General features: G+C 41.5%; 1 protein-coding gene across 2 annotated transcripts; it reads right to left on the minus strand.

The window, feature by feature from the left end:
• Positions 1–17387, minus strand: crema (cAMP responsive element modulator a). 2 transcript variants are annotated; one of them, XM_049598269.1, is made up of 8 exons: positions 16776–17387; positions 15128–15245; positions 14790–14912; positions 10141–10229; positions 9892–10034; positions 8893–9081; positions 2439–2598; positions 1–1823 (listed from the first exon to the last, which is right to left on the minus strand). In XM_049598269.1, the coding sequence occupies exons 2-8, from the start codon at positions 15233–15235 to the stop codon at positions 1679–1681; spliced, it is 957 nt and encodes a 318-aa protein (XP_049454226.1). In that variant the 5' UTR covers positions 15236–15245; positions 16776–17387; the 3' UTR covers positions 1–1678. The 2 variants fall into 2 exon arrangements, with proteins under 2 accessions (XP_049454226.1, XP_049454228.1); XM_049598271.1 differs by lacking the exons at positions 8893–9081; positions 9892–10034; positions 10141–10229; ... (1 more) ...; positions 15128–15245; positions 16776–17387 and adding an exon at positions 4769–5041.
• Positions 17388–17418: the final 31 nt, after the last annotated feature.

The following is a 17418-nucleotide window of genomic DNA, read 5'->3' on the forward strand; positions in this document are numbered from 1 at the left end:
TCACGTTTGAATATTTTATTAGATAAACAAAAATAGTTTGGGTTTTACAATTCAAACAAGGAAGTACACTGAGAAGAGAACACCTTGTAACCACCATTTGATACGGCAAAAAAAAAAAAAAAAAAGATACATGCAGTAAAATTGAACTCAGTTGATATCAAATAAAATGTTTATTACCACCTTTTGGTAGAACTTCACAGAACGGTCATTCCTCTGTGAATACAAACCATGATGGGTCATTTGGTTGGTACACAACAAGACAACCACAGGATGAATCATGCTGTTGTCACTGAGCTACTCAGTAGTTAAATACCTAACTGTGACTTAAAGAGCTTTGGCAGCCGTGAGAGATGGTCTGTTACCTTTCGGTAAAATATATTCAGTGGAACAAACTCAACAACTACATGAACAGAAAGAGGAAAAGCAAGCCGTTTCAAAATCACCAGAAACATTATCACAAGATATATTATCATTAAAATAAAATGTCTTTACATTAAAAAAAAGAAAAAAGAAAAGAGAAAATAAATTGGCATCACCCTTTAAACAGAGCATTTTAATAACTAGCCATAATCAAATACAGTTTTATACCACAATGGATATCCATCATTCAGAAAACAAAACTGACGCCTGCATGACAGTAAAGCACAACAGTTATTTTTTCATTTTAAGATGCTGGTTTACAAAATTTTGGTTCTTCCATATAGAATATATAAATTAATTTATAGCATGTTGACGACTAGATAATAGAATACATTTGCTTTGCTGAGATATAAATCTGTGGAGTGAAATTCTTTCAATAAAGGTAATAGAATATAAATCCTGCTAATATCCACATGGACATTTTGATGCTTTCTGTGCTTTGACTTCACCACTTGTAGTGGTGAAAAATAACTTGCCAACCAAGTTCTGATTTAGATAATGCTGCTCTACACTGGCTTTAAATAAATTTAGAAAATCTGCACATAATCTTAAAATGGAAGAGGATTTTCATCTTGAATTCTTCTTTCTTGAAAGACCTTTCTGACCTAATTGAGAACTCCCATTCAAATCTGAAAACAAGTCGATGAACTCCAGAAAATCACCTTAATGACAAAAGGCTTGAAGATACTGTGTTTTCACATGAAGGAATGCATGAAACAGCCAAAAACAGAAGCGTAAATGACGCACATGACATCAGGCATACATGGCTGAGTTGCCTTGTTGCAGCTGGTGGTGGATCTGCGAAGCTTGGCGTGCACCTCGACTGACCTCAGAGAGACTTGCTGGTAACAGGACCTGGCTGAACCCGTCAAGGCTTTTTCGTAATCTCTGTACTTGAGCGGCACATTTTCAGGAAGCACCTGTATTTCCCCTTCCTGTTCCTCTTCTTCAGCTGGCTCTGATTGGCTGGCTTCGCCCGCGCACAAAAGCAAACAGCAAAGCAAAGTGTGTATGACACTTGAGTCTTCACATGCAAAGAGCACAAGATTAGAACAAGAGAAAAAACTGGCAAGCTCAAGCTGTTCGAATTCCTCGGGACACTTCTGAATTCAGCGTAAACCAGGCCTGAGTGAGCAGAGACACAAAGACGGTCAAAGCAGTTTTTGTTCCAGAGTCTTTTCTTTCTTTCTTTTTTTTGTTTTGCTGTAGCAGTTTGTAAACGGCACTGTCTTCAGCTCCTGACCACAAACGCCCGCCGCTACTCAGCTTTGTGGCAGTAAATGTCCTTCAGTGCTTTCAGCTCTTCAATCAGGGTCTTGTTTTGGTTTTCCAACACAGCCACGCGGTTTTCCAGACATTTGACATACTCTTTCTTTTTCCTGCGGCACTCTCGAGCTGCCTCCCTGGAGAGGAAAAGAGGGGGGAAAATATGTTTGAGTCGCATGATGAAAATGTAATTTAGGCTGCAGACAAAATGCAAGCTATGCACAATCCGGGGGAGCACGTGTTTTTATGGCTGTCAAGTTCCTCTTCTACTGTTAAGCTGCTTCCACATTAATGCCCATATTTTCCTCAATAACTATTCATTTACCTGCTGCAATATTTCCCTATTAATCATGAACAATCAAGGGGCACGGAATGATTTGCACACTCATAAAGACAGCATGCTGCAGCTTTGACCTTTGCACTGCTTGTGACTTGTCACTTTGGCAACAAAAATGTGTGAATATCAACCTCCAGACTGTTGGAGCCCTGGTTGACACTTTTAATTTCAGTGCATGAATCATTTAAGTTACAGTTGTAGATGGTAACTTGCTGTTTTATAGAATCTTTTAACTGTATTTAGCAGTAGAACAGCTGGTTTTGAGTCAGGACTATGTGACTGCAGGGTAGAAAATAAAACTCAGACAATTAAGGTGATTAGCAATCTAAATACTCTTGCTTGATAGCATCTTTGTGACTGCATTTTTAAATTCTGTCCAGTTATTTCCTCTCCGTTACCAACTCTTGGCACCCACCTGTTTTTCATCAGTCGGACCTCCCTCTTACGGGTGATCTCTTCGGCGTGCTGCGGCTGGGGATTCTGCATGGTGCCCGGGGATGCAGCCATCACGATGCTCTGAGCCAGGCCCGAGTTGGGTGACCGCAGCTGGTAGGCAGGTATATCTCCTGTGGCAGCTATAGGGGAAGATGAACAAAAGTGTTAGGACTCCAAAGCCTGTAACTTTATGTTATTTATTATTCTCCTTTATAATAAAAATGTGATCCATGACATGCCTTTTTTTCCAGATTTTTCCAATTCTATTAACTGTCTACTCAATCACAAAGTGTGTTTCTTCACATTTTCACCTTAAAAGGACAGTAAACACGAATGTATTTCACCAGAGGATGTTAGACAGGCACTTCAGCCAAGAGAGCTTATCCGCTTTCCTTCCTGCCTGAAAAGATGAATTTCCTGTGATCTCAACTGTCCTTGTGAGCAGGTATTTGCTCTTAAATGACCTCATTTGCTGGGGGAAAACTGCTCCATTTGTGTCTCTGTCAGATGTTATTTTAATGCAGGTGCACCACACAGAGGTGCAGAGTAAGTTGACAAAAATAGTTGTACTGTATACAGCTTATACAGTTACAGGGCAGCAATTAAGATCTTTGGAAAATACAAGGCAGGGTCTGTGAAATACACTCATCAATAATTATAATAATGTCTCCTTTTACTTGATGCATTACCGAGCAAGAAGCAAAACTCTTGTCAAAATCTTACATGACTTACACCGCAGTTCCTCTAATGACCACTAGATGCTGGCTTAAAAACAAACTAAAACAAACCCAGCGACTTCTATTTTGATTAAAAAGTATTTTTTGTCATATTAAGATCTTAATGTAGCACAGTAGGTGTCAGGAGTACTTGTGTGCGCTAATTAATAATTTCTGCTCTTGAATTATTTCATTTGTGCACACAAATTAGTAATTAATGATCTAGGATTAGTCTCAAGTGGCTGAAACAGTAGAAACTGAAGTCACTGGTTTCTGTGGCTACTCTGATCAGTTAAAGAGGAGCTCCTGAGTGTCAGCAGCAGACTCCCAGCTACTGTTTTGGAAGTGATGTGTTTCCAAATACTGAATTGATTCCATCACATTAACAAATTTCCTCCTGAGATTTGCCATATAGGTTTTAATAGGTTCTTTCAGTCGTGCTGGTGAGGTGTCGCTGTGTTTACCCCAACGTGTGCTACTGATAACCGGTGTTTTATTGCCTTTGTCATGAAAACTGATAGTGCTTCTGGAGAAAAAAAACAGGCTTCTGGTTGTGGTTTATGTGCTGTATGAGTTGAGTCATCAATTAGATGAGTCAACTGTTAACTGCTCTGCCTGCTGTCTCTTGCCATTTCAGTTTCTCTTCTTCACTTTGTTCCTGAGAAGTTTCTATCTTCCCTCCCCCTTCTCTCATGTCCACACACACACACACACACACACACACACACACACACACACACACACACACACACACTCATTCAAAAAGAGACACAGCAGGTGTAAACACACACACACACACACACACACACACACAGTGTCTCTCTCTTTCTCTGTCATTATGATAACGGAGTGACTCGTGCTGTGCTGACGTCAGTGTGTGCGTCTCACTCGCCCGTTTTGCATTCTCTCTTCCCTGCCTGGCCTCTGTTCCAGGAAACTGGAGTGACGTCAAACAGACAACTATCTTGCCCCCCCGCTGCCACCCGCCCCTTTGCTTCTTGCCCCCACCCCCACCCCACCCCCCCGCCTCCTTGCCTTTCTGCCTGACAGCCACTGGAGTGGTTCAGAGAGCAGACTTTTTGTGTATGTGTGAGTGAGTGTATGCGCATGTGTATGTATGCAACAGAGGGATACAGACTGACAGGAACATACCGTAGTTGAGCAAACTAACCCAATGCTGTTTTCTACTTTTTTTCTTTTTTTCTTTTTTTTTCAACACAACCCTGACCTGTCATAGTGCTTTTCCTGTGGTGAAATAGGAAGGACAGCTGTCCAGTCTGTAGCATGTTTCCTTCTTCAATTTCACAATACACGCAGTAAAAGTGACTTAAAAGTAAGCAAAATTTCATAAATCTTTATCTGTGTAAAAAAAGTTTGGCTGTCATAGTTGGATAAATAAAAGATTTTCTCTTACAGTTAGAAAAATAATCTCCAAATACAGCATATTCTTCTCGCTCTGCTTATTTGCAGGTGTAACCTTGGCAATACTTCCAAATCCTCATTGCTGACAGCATATGCAATACACGCATAAATACCTCGAGTCAAAGAAAAGTGACTTTTGCACATATGAAAATATTCATGAAAGAAACTCTACCTGACTCGGTCTCATCCCCAGTTACAGCCATCTCTTGTTTCCAATAATCCAGCACCACGGCAGTAAAACACCTCAGCAGAGAAACACTGTTCTACCCTTTTTCCTCCTTGCTTTACAAGCACCACTCTTTCTCCCTTTTTCCTCTCAGCTCTCTCTGCATCAGAGTGGTCACTCGTCAACTTTGCAGCGCGATTACAATTACAGGCATTGACATCACAATGACATCACTCCTGCCCGCTGAAGTCAGTAAAACACCCTGGATTAGAGTTCCTCCCACCCTCCCCCCTCGCGGATCAGACGGTGAAGTAGAGAAACACAATGTGAGCCGGGCAGGCAGGCAGGCAGGGAGGGAGGGAGAGAGAGAGAGAGAGAGGGAGAAGGAGGGGGAGCTGAAGGGGGGTGGTGGTAGTGGAGGGGTTGTATTTTTAGCACTAGTGACGCAGCTAGAGAGACGCTCAACAAACAAGAGGATATTGTGTCCCAAGCGGCTGCCGTGCAAACTGTTGAGCACCCTGATTGGAGTTATTTTGTGTGTCCTAAAACACCAGAGGAAGGATGGCAGAGAGAATTAAGATAATTGTGGTTTTACATTATTTGTCTGAAGTGATCACAAAATGTTCACAACTCATATTACTGTATTTTATAGCATACTAGTTATTTAACAAAGCCTATGAAAGATTGTATTTGTTGTTTAAACACTTGGTTGCCTGGTGAGTCTTTGCTGGTGGAAATCCTCTGCCACACAGGAAGTCAAGCCTTTTGTGTTTCGGGTAATTGCGATAGCCTTTTTTTTAATGAGCAGGCAAATAACTGGGTAGTTAACAGGGTGGGTGTGAGCTGCCATGGCTGATAAAGAAAAAAGGAAAGCTACCTACAGACAGTTAAACATAAGAGCTAATGTGGTGAAAGCCATCGGTGCCTTTGATTACAATGCAAAACCACCACAGCTGCTCGAAAGACACTGTCAAAAAACATGGACGCCAGGCAGGTCAGTAGTTTTCATCCATTTTGTGACAATCCAAATAAAAGAAAGAAAATAACTTGCATAATATCAAAAACTGGCTTTGGTAATGAAATCATAAGCCCCTTGTACACTGCCAGATTTTCCGCAAATGTTTGGCCGTTTTGCCGGCAAGCTGCAAGCGTTTATACACACAGAGCTTGACTGGCGAGTTGATCCAAGGTGCCCAATTTTCCGCCTCGTAGGGTAGTCATATTGGCGGAACCCTTTTAGTTTAAACAGACTGAGGCAGCCTTCTGCAACGGGAGGGGCTGTTGAAGACTTGTGGGAAGAGCTGTTGATGACGCCACACGTGTGAGCCACTGGCGGTGGATAAACAGGAAACAGCTGATAGCAGGAATTAGCAAGCAGCTAGTAGCAAGAGGGAAACACAAACCTGACAGACACTGTAAAGATGAGCACCTGGGGAGACAAAGCGTGCCCTCCTTGTCCTCGCAAACGAAGAGGCCATTAACCGTCAAATGGCAGGAACGGTGAAGAACGGGCCGACTTACAATTGCCGAAAGACTGACCTCCCACGTCACTGTTTACGTCACACGCTGAGCTACACGTTTTATTACTTGCTCACGCCCCCCATTGCCCCGAAAAAGCCGCATTCTGTATAAACAAAAGTAGGTAGGCCGCATTTTGCCGCACTCCCTGATTTTGTTTTTATACTGCCAATGCTGAAAAAAGACTGATTGGGCTTTCCTGCAAATTTGCACAACTCCTATCTAAAAAGGGCTATAGTGTACATGATTCCATGTACATTTGCACTGACTGTGATTTGACATTTTAATATACTACTGGCCTCCGTTCACATGTTGTTTTGATGGAAACTCAGGCCCTGTTTACACCTGAGGACGCATTGGATGCATTCCCACCTCTACTTAAAGCTGTCCAATTGTGATCCAATCACCCAAGACACATGCTAACACCAGGAGTAAACAGGGCTTCAGACCCATAAGAGAAAAAAAACAGATAAAAAAATCATGTGGATTTGGCTGCTTTTCCTTTAGCTTGGAAAGTCAAAAGCATAACTCTGTAGTTTTATGTTTCTAGTTAGCTTCTGCATTAGCATAGTGCAGTATTTGTGATGTAAACTGATGGTGCACATACTGCTTCTTTAAAATTGCTTTTAGTGTAATAAAGCTTTACTGCCTAGCCTTCCTGGTTTCTCAGGTACACCAACTTCTTTTGTGCTCAGACGTGTCCTTGTTCCCACCCCTTTCTGAGTACTGCCAGTGAAACAATGGGTGTACACAACAAGGAATGAAAGTGCAAGAGCAGACAAGCCCATTCACAGCTGATCACTGAACACATATGAGAACAGCAGCAGGCTCTCTTCTGTTGAGTGAAGCAATCTGCCAAATGAAAGAGTAAGGAATACATTTGGACCTAGAAATACTTTGCTCTGTGATCTGTCTGGATCTACTGATGGATCCAGTGGCTATTCCTTGTGGACACAGCTACTGTATGAGCTGTATGAAAAGCCTTAGGGATGAAGACAATCAGAAACAATCCACAAGCACCCTTAATGTGAGCAGACCTTCACATCGAGGCCTGTACTGTTAAATAAAACATCAGGTTTGCAGGTTTAGTGGAGGAGCTGAAGAAGACTGCACTCCAAGCTTATCACTCCTATGGTGGACCTGAAGATGTGGCTTGAGATGTCTGCACTGGGAAAAAGCAGCAGGCACCCAAGTCCTGTCTGAGTTGTCAGGCTTCTCACTGTGAGCTGTGAGAAGCATCAAGAGAACATTTGCTGTCATCATAACAAGATGAAGAGTGTTTTCTGCTGTACTCATCAGAGTGTGTTTGTTAACTCTGCTCTGTGAATGAACATGAAGCCACGACACAGTCTCAGCTACAGCAGAAAGGGCTGACAGACAGAGACAGCTTGAGGTGAGTCGGCAAGATATCCAGCAGAGAATCCTGCACAAAAAGAAGGGCATGAGGGTCCTTACAGGAGGTGAAGGATCTCAATGACTCTGTTGATAAAGCAACAGATGACAGCAAAAGGATCTTCACTGAGCTTATTAGTATGACTGAGAACCAAAGTTATAAGGTGGGGAAGCAGATCAGAACTAAGCAGAAAACTGAAGTTAGCCCGGCAAAAGAGCTTCAGGAGAAACTGTAGCCAGAGATTACTGATCTGAGAAGAAAAGACGCAGAGCTGGAACAGCTCTCACACACAGAGGATGACACCTATTTTCTACAGAGGAAGCCTTCAGTCACCTGTTTCAATCATTCCATAAACTGGAATAGGCACTGGCTTAGACCATATTCCTTTCACAACACAGTCTGCAGCCAGATGGAAAACATGCAGTCTGGCTACTGGTGTGATTTGGTTTTCTTCCTTTTGGTCTCCATACTACCTATATTGTCCTTGAGATGTTGCCCTGTAATCATACAATCAATGGGATAAATTCTGTGGTCACGCATGAGTCCATAACTACCTCACAGTCTCTAAGAATGATGTCATCATCTGCACTTGGATGGTGACAACTCACATGTATGAGTCATTGGTTTGTAAGCTCTGCCTGCATTAACTGCCTGTGACGGTATTGCTCAAATGACATCAATTAAATCTCGCTGATTCAATACATATTTTGATAAAAATGGTGTACGGCATCAAAAGAGTTTGATTCAAGAGTTTATTTCCAAACAAAGATACCTTGGATTTAGAACACTTTGTAGTGTTCTTACAAAGTGATTCTTGCTAATATAAAAGTCTACTTTGTCATGTTAAAGTCCCTAATCTACTGACACTAATTCAAATCTACAAGTGAATTTCAAAGGTTTTCCAGCCCAGGTGGCAATGTACAGTACTGGCCCCAGAACAGACAGTTCACTATGGCTCTTAACACTCAGGGTTGTGTGTGCGTACCATGTACATTTTCGTTTACACAGTCCCACATGTTCTTCTAGGTCGTAATCCCATGATTTCAGTTGAGGATTATCATATAAAATACGATTTACACAGATTGACATTTTAGCCTTAATTTATGCTATGTCACTGTGGAGATGAATGTTATTCCCTTGAGTCTCTTCTATGTTCCTTACACGATTCCAGATTTTCTCAACATGTACACATGAAATTTCCAAATCAGCTGAACCCCACCTTGGACGAGCACCTGTCCTCCCTGAATGTAGAACTGCTGTGGGGAGTCTCCGGGTTGAGCTGCACACTGCAGGATTGTGGCTCCGGGCTGTGGGGTGGGAGAGCTGGCCACCGTCAGGGTCTGGGCTCCCTGAAGGGTTTCAACTCCGGGACTGGTCAACTGGATGGCTCTCCCCTGAGTGATCGCAACTGTGGGGGGTAAAAGTTCATCAATAACAAGGCTGCAGTCTAAACGAAGTGAAGTAGCTGTGATGCCAGGTATCTAGCAAAAGTTGCATTCAAGTTCCTCACAGAAAATGTGAGATGAGTGAAAGTCGGAACCCTTGTAAGTCTTCAATGGAGGTGACACCCTCGCGGTTGAATCTTTAGTTTTTAAAGTTATTTCAAAGAACTAGAAAACTGCACTTTAAAATGTAACTATCATCATTTCGTTTCAATTCATGCCTTCTATGTTCAGTTCAATGTTCAATTTGTTCAATAAAAGAATGTTGGAAATCATTTTCTTTGAGTGTTTTAATTCATCAGCCAATTTGTTGTATTGACGCAGTGTATTGAGAGCAGCAGAAATGCACTGTACTATCTACTTATCGAAAGTAATATCATTATTGCAATTGTCAACAACCTTATTGCATATCCCATATTTTACTCATATTGTGCAACCCTAAATGCAGCAGGACATATTTAGTCACAAGGCTTAAAATCATGTTCCTGCACAGCTAATTTACAGCAAATGCAGCAACTATGATGCAAAGCTTTTTGAATAAGCTTGGATTTCTGCTTTGAGTTGTTCTCCATGGCAACAGCAGCGAGGCACCTGGGTACCGTTGTATTTTAAGCCGTTAACATCATGTGATGTAGTCCAGTTTCATACACTCTGCAACTCTGTAGAGGACATAAAATATTCGCATGTACACAGTGACACAAGTAGACTGAGAGGGTGGATAAACTACAACCTGACTGGTTCAAATTCAGCGTGTGTGTGTGTGTGTGTGTACTGACTATATTGTCCTGAGCTGGTCTGATAGATGGAGGTCGGCGCTGATGCTGAGGCAGCACTGGAGACCGGCGCCTCCTCCTCCGTCTTCTCCTCATCGATTTTAGGAACTGCCGGCGAATCTGATGAAAGCTCATTGAGAATTTTTCTGCCATAGAAAAGAGCTCCATGAAGTGATGCCGCGCAGACAGTTTGATATTATCTGATTTTACACACTTTATGCTTGTTTGTTATTAATATTAAAGTCTTCTCACCGGTAAGACGGGCGCCTGGAGAGGAGCTCCCGTCTCTTCTGGGTGTCTGTGACTGAATCGTCATCCTCCAGCTCTGCTACAGTGGCAATCTGTAGAAAACAATTTGAAAGTGGTAAGTGATCCAAAAATATTGTTTGGGGTTTTTTAATTATGTCAATATCTTTGGTGTTGCCGTCTGTACACAGACTTTTGTGAGTAAACTTGAATGTGTTTGAGTCAACAAACTGTGAAAGAGAAGGATGACGTCAAAAAGGGATTTGAGCAGCATTTTATTATCTCTGCAACCCATCACACGTCTCAGCAGTCTTTAGTGCTCTATGCACTGCATAATTATCTGTGAATGTCTGAGTTAACACCCTCTTTTCTCCAGGCATGGTTTCATTGCAGCATGAATAAACAGGTTTACATTTTTGACATACCCCGTGTCGGAATAATAACAAACATGAATTTGACCTGGTTATATGTCATCAATCAGTAAGCTTTTATGACTCACACTGGTGTGTTACGGTTGTGTGTTATCAACACAAAGGCTGCTTCGGCCCTATTAGAGGACAATGTCTGCACCAGACAAAGGACAAGTCTGATTTATGCCAAGTTAAACAGGGGCGTTTCCATGTTCATTTATTGATAATTATGGAAGTGAAAGTTAGGCCTACACTTTTTAGGCTTACACTCGTGAAGCAGAAGTTCCTCAATGTATGAAATGACTTCTTTTGTCATATTTCTGCTGCAGTGCACCCAGCCTTCAGTCTTGAATCTGTCTCCAGATGTTCAGAGAAGCGGATTTAAGCTCTTAATAAACTCAATCCGAACTGTGCTTTAAGAATTACTGACACAGGTGTTCCATTTCTAGGACAATGTAATTATTACATTTAAAGTTAAGCCAGTACCACAATTAGGTCAAACTTGTTATTGATGAAAGTCACTGATATTAAGCACCAAGTACTTTGAAATGAGCTACCAAAACCACTTTGCGGCTGACATCTGCTGTTTCGCTGTGCAGCTCACAGCTTTGATCTCCTTCCTGAACAATTTCCTTGTAAAGATACTTTTCACGAAATAACCAAGTAACCTGCGCTTTGCAAATCAAGCTGCACGCTAGAAAATCTGCTGCAACATCTTATCTGATGAGACGCGAGGTGAGCGAGCATTATTTAATTTCCTGTCTACAAAATGTGTCATTTAAGTGCTGAATACCAAAACATCTGTGAGTCTCCACCACATTATTGGGTGAAACAGTCCCGTTGTGACTTTTGGCTGGTGTCACACAGCTGCAGCCTACAGGTCAGTGCAACTGACATGTCTGCAGTTTGCGGAGCTGTCATGCTGCCCAGACCAAACAAAAACATCTTGTGATTGTGAAGGTTAGAGTGATGAGCTTAAATCTCAGCTCCTACTGCTCACAATCCTATTAACAGATACACTGCATTAGACCTCAGGCACTCCAGAGTACCTCCTACACATGGCACCTAAATCTTCATTCACACAACAACACACTAGCTCTGACATCACAACTGCATTTTTGTTTACAACAGAGAGTTTGACATGTCACTTCCTTTGCTTGACACTTGCTCCTACAGAATTAAGACTTGACTTGGAGTTGTCTTGTATGGGGACGGTTATCACTAGGATTTTATTGATACTGATCCCGATACTGCCTGTCAATAACCACAGTGCTGTCATTTTAGTGTAAAGCATCAAACTGGATTTACAAAGGCACCTGATGTCTATGGGATTATTTAGGAACATAAATTAAAAGTGCTTAAAGACGATGCTCACTGTGTCCTGAGCTACTAACTACAGACGTATTAACAATACAGTCGAGGCAGACGCATTTTTACTTTGGCAAATCCCATCAGCGTGGAAGTCGGGAGGTTGACACAAGTGAGATGTACAGAATGCTGTAACTGGAAGTGTTCATGAGGTAGTTGGTGTTACCAGCTTTACACAGCTACGTTTATAAATATAATGCATTTGGCTGCATCTTCATTAAATTCAGTAAAGTGAGCCCACACTTTTAAACATTTTGCCCTGTCAGTCATGACTGGAGAGCTCAGAATGTAAACACACAGTTAAACAATGTCAACATAATGGCATGACGTCTGCAACTTCGTCATCGATAGGGGTCATTTTGGGGGTCAGTTTGAAAATGCTGGCTTTGTTGGAATGGATTAGCAATTACATAAATACTGGCAGCAGTTTCTTCGGGAGAAACGATGGTCTGTAGATAAGATTGGAGCGAAGGTTAAATTACTTCATGTAAGCCTTTATTTTGGTAGTCCCCTTTCCTTTTTTTATATTATAGGACCTTTATTTTGATGCCTTTTCCTGGTGGAAACAGGATATTGAGGCAGAAAAGTTTGAGTACAAAGGAGGGAAGACCATGCTACTTTGCTCTGTATAATCAAGCTCTTGTTCTTGTATGTTTAAGCCCCAGCTCGAATAGGAATAAGGTACTGTGTCCTGTAATATGTTTCATGATTATGTCCGCTGAAGTGTTTTAATTGACTCTAAAGTAAGCAAGAATGTTGCTGTCGCAGCAGTCATGCTAAAGTTAGCTTAGGGCTTAAAGCGACACTTACCTTTCTGGAAATTTTTTCTTTGTGATGGCACACTAAAATGTAAGTAAATTACACCAGAGATAAAAACTCGTAATTATACCATTCTCATATGGTTCCAAGAAAACTCCGACCAATCATTGCATTTGGACTGAATGCAATGATTGGCCAAGCGTCCTGTCTGTCTTCCCCACGTGGAGGCCTCCGACTGACGTAACTGCTCACGTAACATTCCCCCCAGCCTCTAATGTAACAAAGGCTATCACGTTATATGACAACACAGCATCCAGCTGCTAACGTTAGCCTACTGTAGCGTAGCCTCTGAAATATTAACGTTATCTTCCTTGTGCGTTTCCACTTACTAGTAAGGTTAACGCTACTATATAACGTTAGCACTGTAACTTCATTCTAAAACTCATCAGTCATCACTCACTCTGGTTGAGTTTTAAAACTCCGGGGTTGCGTTTGACTGTCTTTGCTGTAATGTTACACTCGCTCTCCTCTTCCATGTATCTAACGTTACCTTGCCAACGCCTACGTCTATCATAGACGTAATGAGGACGTAATGGAGGAGGGGGGAGTAGGCTTTTAGAGGGAGGTGGAGTTGCAGGAGGAGGGGGATGGGACTTCGGAGGGAGGCGGGAGTTGTGGATGTTCAAATTTTTTCTAAGTGCTGTGTAAGAGTAGCTTTAATTGAACACCAGTAATGCCACAGTAACACCTGCTTTTTTGCTTAAAGGTAAAATTATAATTTTATGCTCATATATATTTCGAGATTCAAGATTCTTGAGACCTGACCTGGACTTGTCTTCAGTGACTTGAGTCTTAACCTGGAATTGTCTTGAATGACTTGAAAGTTGTTCTGACAAAACTGAAACTTGACTTGGACTTGATTTGAAAGACATGAGATTCGACAGGGACAAGTTGAGCCACCCCTTATTGCTAGGAGACCGTAAATAAAATTGAGCATGTGACCAAATATTTAGGAGGAAGGCATCATTTCATGGAGTCTGTGAAGGTAAGAACCACATGGGTTAATTGGTTAGAGATTTATGTCCAAAAAAGCATTTTTCACTCATGAAAGTGAATTTAGTCTATCATAAGTTTCATGGGGATTGTATTTAGACCTAAATAGATATTTTTTTATTTGTTTTATACATCAATTGTGGTAACTACAAAATGAGGCAGTACAGCTACCATGAAAGTGCACCATTTTAGCTGTGGGGGCTAATGAAGTCAATATGGTAGCTATGGGGTAAGTTGAGCAATTTGAACAGGGGTAAGTTGAGCCACCGGCTCACAGAGTTGGTGGCACAGCAAGAATGTCCCGGCAGTTTGTATTCCCCTGCAACCTGGACAGGTGGAATATTGAGTAAAGGGGCAGGTGAGATATGGATGGAAGGAGCGAGGGGGGTGGATGGAACGAGAGTAAGATGGAAGGAGGAGTTTAGAGAGGATGAAGGAGGACATATAGAGGAAGGATGATGAGAGAATGAGAGCTTTCGTTGAGTATGCTCAAATGTGTTAATAAACAAGTTCAAATTATTATAATACCTTAATTTCCACAATTGGCCCTCCTGTTAGCAAGGACACCAAACTAGGATTCACGTCTACAGATTTAGTTCAGTGTTTTCTTTCCAGAAACACAGCTGTTAAGGTTCTCTTACTAAACGTAGTTTAAGGCATTCTCAGAGTTGGAGGGTTGGGCGGGGGGAGGGAAGGAGGGAGATGGCTCAACTTACCCCACTCCTATGCTCAACTTAAGTTGTGCCACGAGACCACTTTTTTTGGACATGCTATATTATCAAAACAGTTATGTTCACACTCATTCTGTTTGTTTGTGGGGATGCACAACATCCTGAAATATATGCACATATATTAGTTAGCAACAAAACTATAATATCCTTGATGTAGTGATCCTGAATATGAAAAGAGGCTCATCTTACCCCGGTCTCCCCTACTGATATTTCTATGCATGCGCCCTGTAGCTGATATTCAGTACTTTACAGACCGACCTGTCATCCGTTTCACAACAGAAGCCAAAGCTTAATATGAGTATGAATCACAGCAGAGACCATCTCATGCTCTTACCTGGACAGTCTGGACCTGTGGTGACTGTATGACAGAGGTCTGGGGGGCCTGGATGACCCCTTGGACCTGACCGTCACACAGCTGGACAACAGTCACACCAGGGGACTCCGTTGCCACTGACACCTGCAGACACAAATCAAGCCAATCATACCGAAATCCACAGAGGAACATTATGTGACGTGTAAAAGAAGACATTTTTAGGGATTTCAACGTCTAAACACTGGCTAATGTCTATGGATGCCCCTCTCTGTCAGTTTAACTTGCTGAACACTTTAAAACAAGGTGTGTGTGTGTGTGTGTGTGTGTGTGTGTGTGTGTGTGTGTGTGTGTGTGTGTACCTGAGGGGGGGCTGCAGGAGATGGACTGTCTTCACTGTGGTTCTCCTCTCCATCTGTCACTGTGTCGTTTAAAGTGCTGTCCAGCTGAGGCGAGACTGAGGAGTCCATAGTCAGTCACCTAGACAGATAGACAAGCAGATCATTAATAGTAGTGCTGAGGCTGACACAAGCCTTTCTTATATTTTCCAGAACTATTATAAAAGATCACAAACACATGATTGTCTGTTCGTGATACCAAACTTGCCTCTCCAGGGACTAATTACACACAGTATATCCCCTTTATTAAACAGGAGCTCACCTCTAATAAGATTTTTTTCTGACCATGGCTACATAATAAACATTTTTTTTACCTGCTATAAATTTAGATTTATTTTGTTTTCTGAGCTGTTTGTCACCTCGAAGTATAAACACACAAAATTAATGTCGGGGAATGAACACTCTCCACAAAACTATGTTTTCAGAGTAGCTAAATACAATGAACACACTTCGAATTCAGTACAGGAGACTCCATGGGTTGCTTGTGAGTCAAAATGATCTGTCTGAATATGTCTGTTGATTGTTTATCCAACATGCAGGCACAAAAACTCAACTATCATTTCACCATGTTAATTCTTTATAGTAAAGAAAAGGGGCCAAATAGCAACAGAGAGATGACTTAAAGAACTGAATAGGACTTTGAAATTTTTATATACACATAATATACATTACTTCAGATGCTGGCTTGAACGATGAACAACATAGATGTTAGTGTGAAGGTTGACGATCACAAAGACTTGACTGATGTCAACAGCCTCCAGTACAATGTAAAATTTAACACCAGGGAGCTTCGTGCACAACTACAGGGCCCCTGTTTGATAAAGGAACGTTTCAAGCACTATCTCAAGTTAATGTCGTCAAGTATCTGCAACTCAAAGAGTGACTCATCAGATTAGAAAGTTTTCTTATTGTGCAAATAGGAAATCAAAGACATTTAAATTAAAATAATGCATAATCCAAGAACTGTAGGCAGTGGAAATGCTCAGATCCGAAATTTAAGGAGAACTGTTGTAAATGGGTCAAAGCAGGTTTTCATTTTTTTGTAAATGTAACCCCCAACATGTAAAACAAGTTCAAAACAAGTGGTATAAAGCACACTGTGAATTATCAGGTTGAACAAACTCATTTCTGAAAATGGCAGTTCTTATAGGCGAATGTGACTTCCGCTTTTTGCAATACAAGGTCATTTTTAGCTGTAGTTTGCGGTAACTGCCCTTATGTGTTTCATTTAAAAACTTTATTTTGAAGGATATAACCTTTTATCAACGCAATTAAAATAAGTACAAGCAGACTTTGTAAAAAAAAATGAAGCATTGATTCAATCTTAATATAAAATATTTTATTTTGAAGAGACGTCTCTCGCTTAGTCTTCCGGCATCCATCTTACTCCGCCTAGCTTGACGCAGCTCTGTAAACTTACACAGAAAGGAACTGCTACAGCGGAGCCGACTGGGAGCATTTTTTTACTCCATGTTGGTCGGCTAATTCGCCATCCTGTTCGCACAGCAAAGTTTTAATGAAAAGTTTAGCACCGCAGACGTGTTTGCACATCGTCCCTCGACTCTGCCCGACCGGCGCTGAGCAAAAATGTGACAGCTTTGCAGTGACTTACCGAAGTTTTACGTAGTCTGACTCGTCACTAATTACAGTATGGGTGGACGGCCTGTGCCTTCGCTCACGTAGTCTCACGTCAGCGCTGATGATGCTGTGCCAAAAATGTCGACCGACGAGTCAGTTTAACGTCGAAGAGTGTCGAGGTGGAGCGAGATGATTGTCTGCTACCTACTTCCGCGTTCGCTTTGCACAGTGTAAACGATAAGTGGCCAAAATCACCTTCTGCGTATTTAAAACGGGATATAAGTAAGATTTTCCCCCCTGCACAGCACAAACGATTAGAATATATTGTAATTTATTGCTTTAAATACCATTTCTACTCTGTTTTGGACCAAACCTCGTTGTTAACATAGCCTAAATAAATCTGAAAATTAAAAGAGATTACATCATAAAAAAGTGTCACAAGGTGTCTGTAAAACTAAAGGTAGGACATCTCAAAGATATTACACAAACAAATAATCTCAATATACACAACAAAATGTGATTTGAAGTTTGCAGTGACATAAATTAGATGATAGATGAGCAATTTTCATATTCACTTTTGATACTTTTCAGTGTTTGACTGTGACGAGTCACACCGTTTTAGACCAAAGTAATGTCGCCATCTACTGGCTGAAGAAAGCAACAACACTTTTTACTGA

Source organism: Epinephelus fuscoguttatus, linkage group LG15, assembly GCF_011397635.1.
Source record: "Epinephelus fuscoguttatus linkage group LG15, E.fuscoguttatus.final_Chr_v1".
In the NCBI taxonomy this organism is placed as follows: domain Eukaryota; kingdom Metazoa; phylum Chordata; class Actinopteri; order Perciformes; family Serranidae; genus Epinephelus; species Epinephelus fuscoguttatus.

Bases quoted from the DNA above. Each gene is read 5' to 3' on its own strand.
- crema (XM_049598269.1), bottom strand. From the start codon at position 15,235: ATGGACTCCTCAGTCTCGCCTCAGCTGGACAGCACTTTAAACGACACA. The intron at 14,913-15,127 runs GTACACACACAC...TTGTGTCTGCAG, and splicing joins CTCCTGCAGCCCCCCCTCAG to GTGTCAGTGGCAACGGAGTC. The intron at 2,599-8,892 runs GTGGGGTTCAGC...CTTCCCCTATAG, and splicing joins AGGACAGGTGCTCGTCCAAG to CTGCCACAGGAGATATACCT.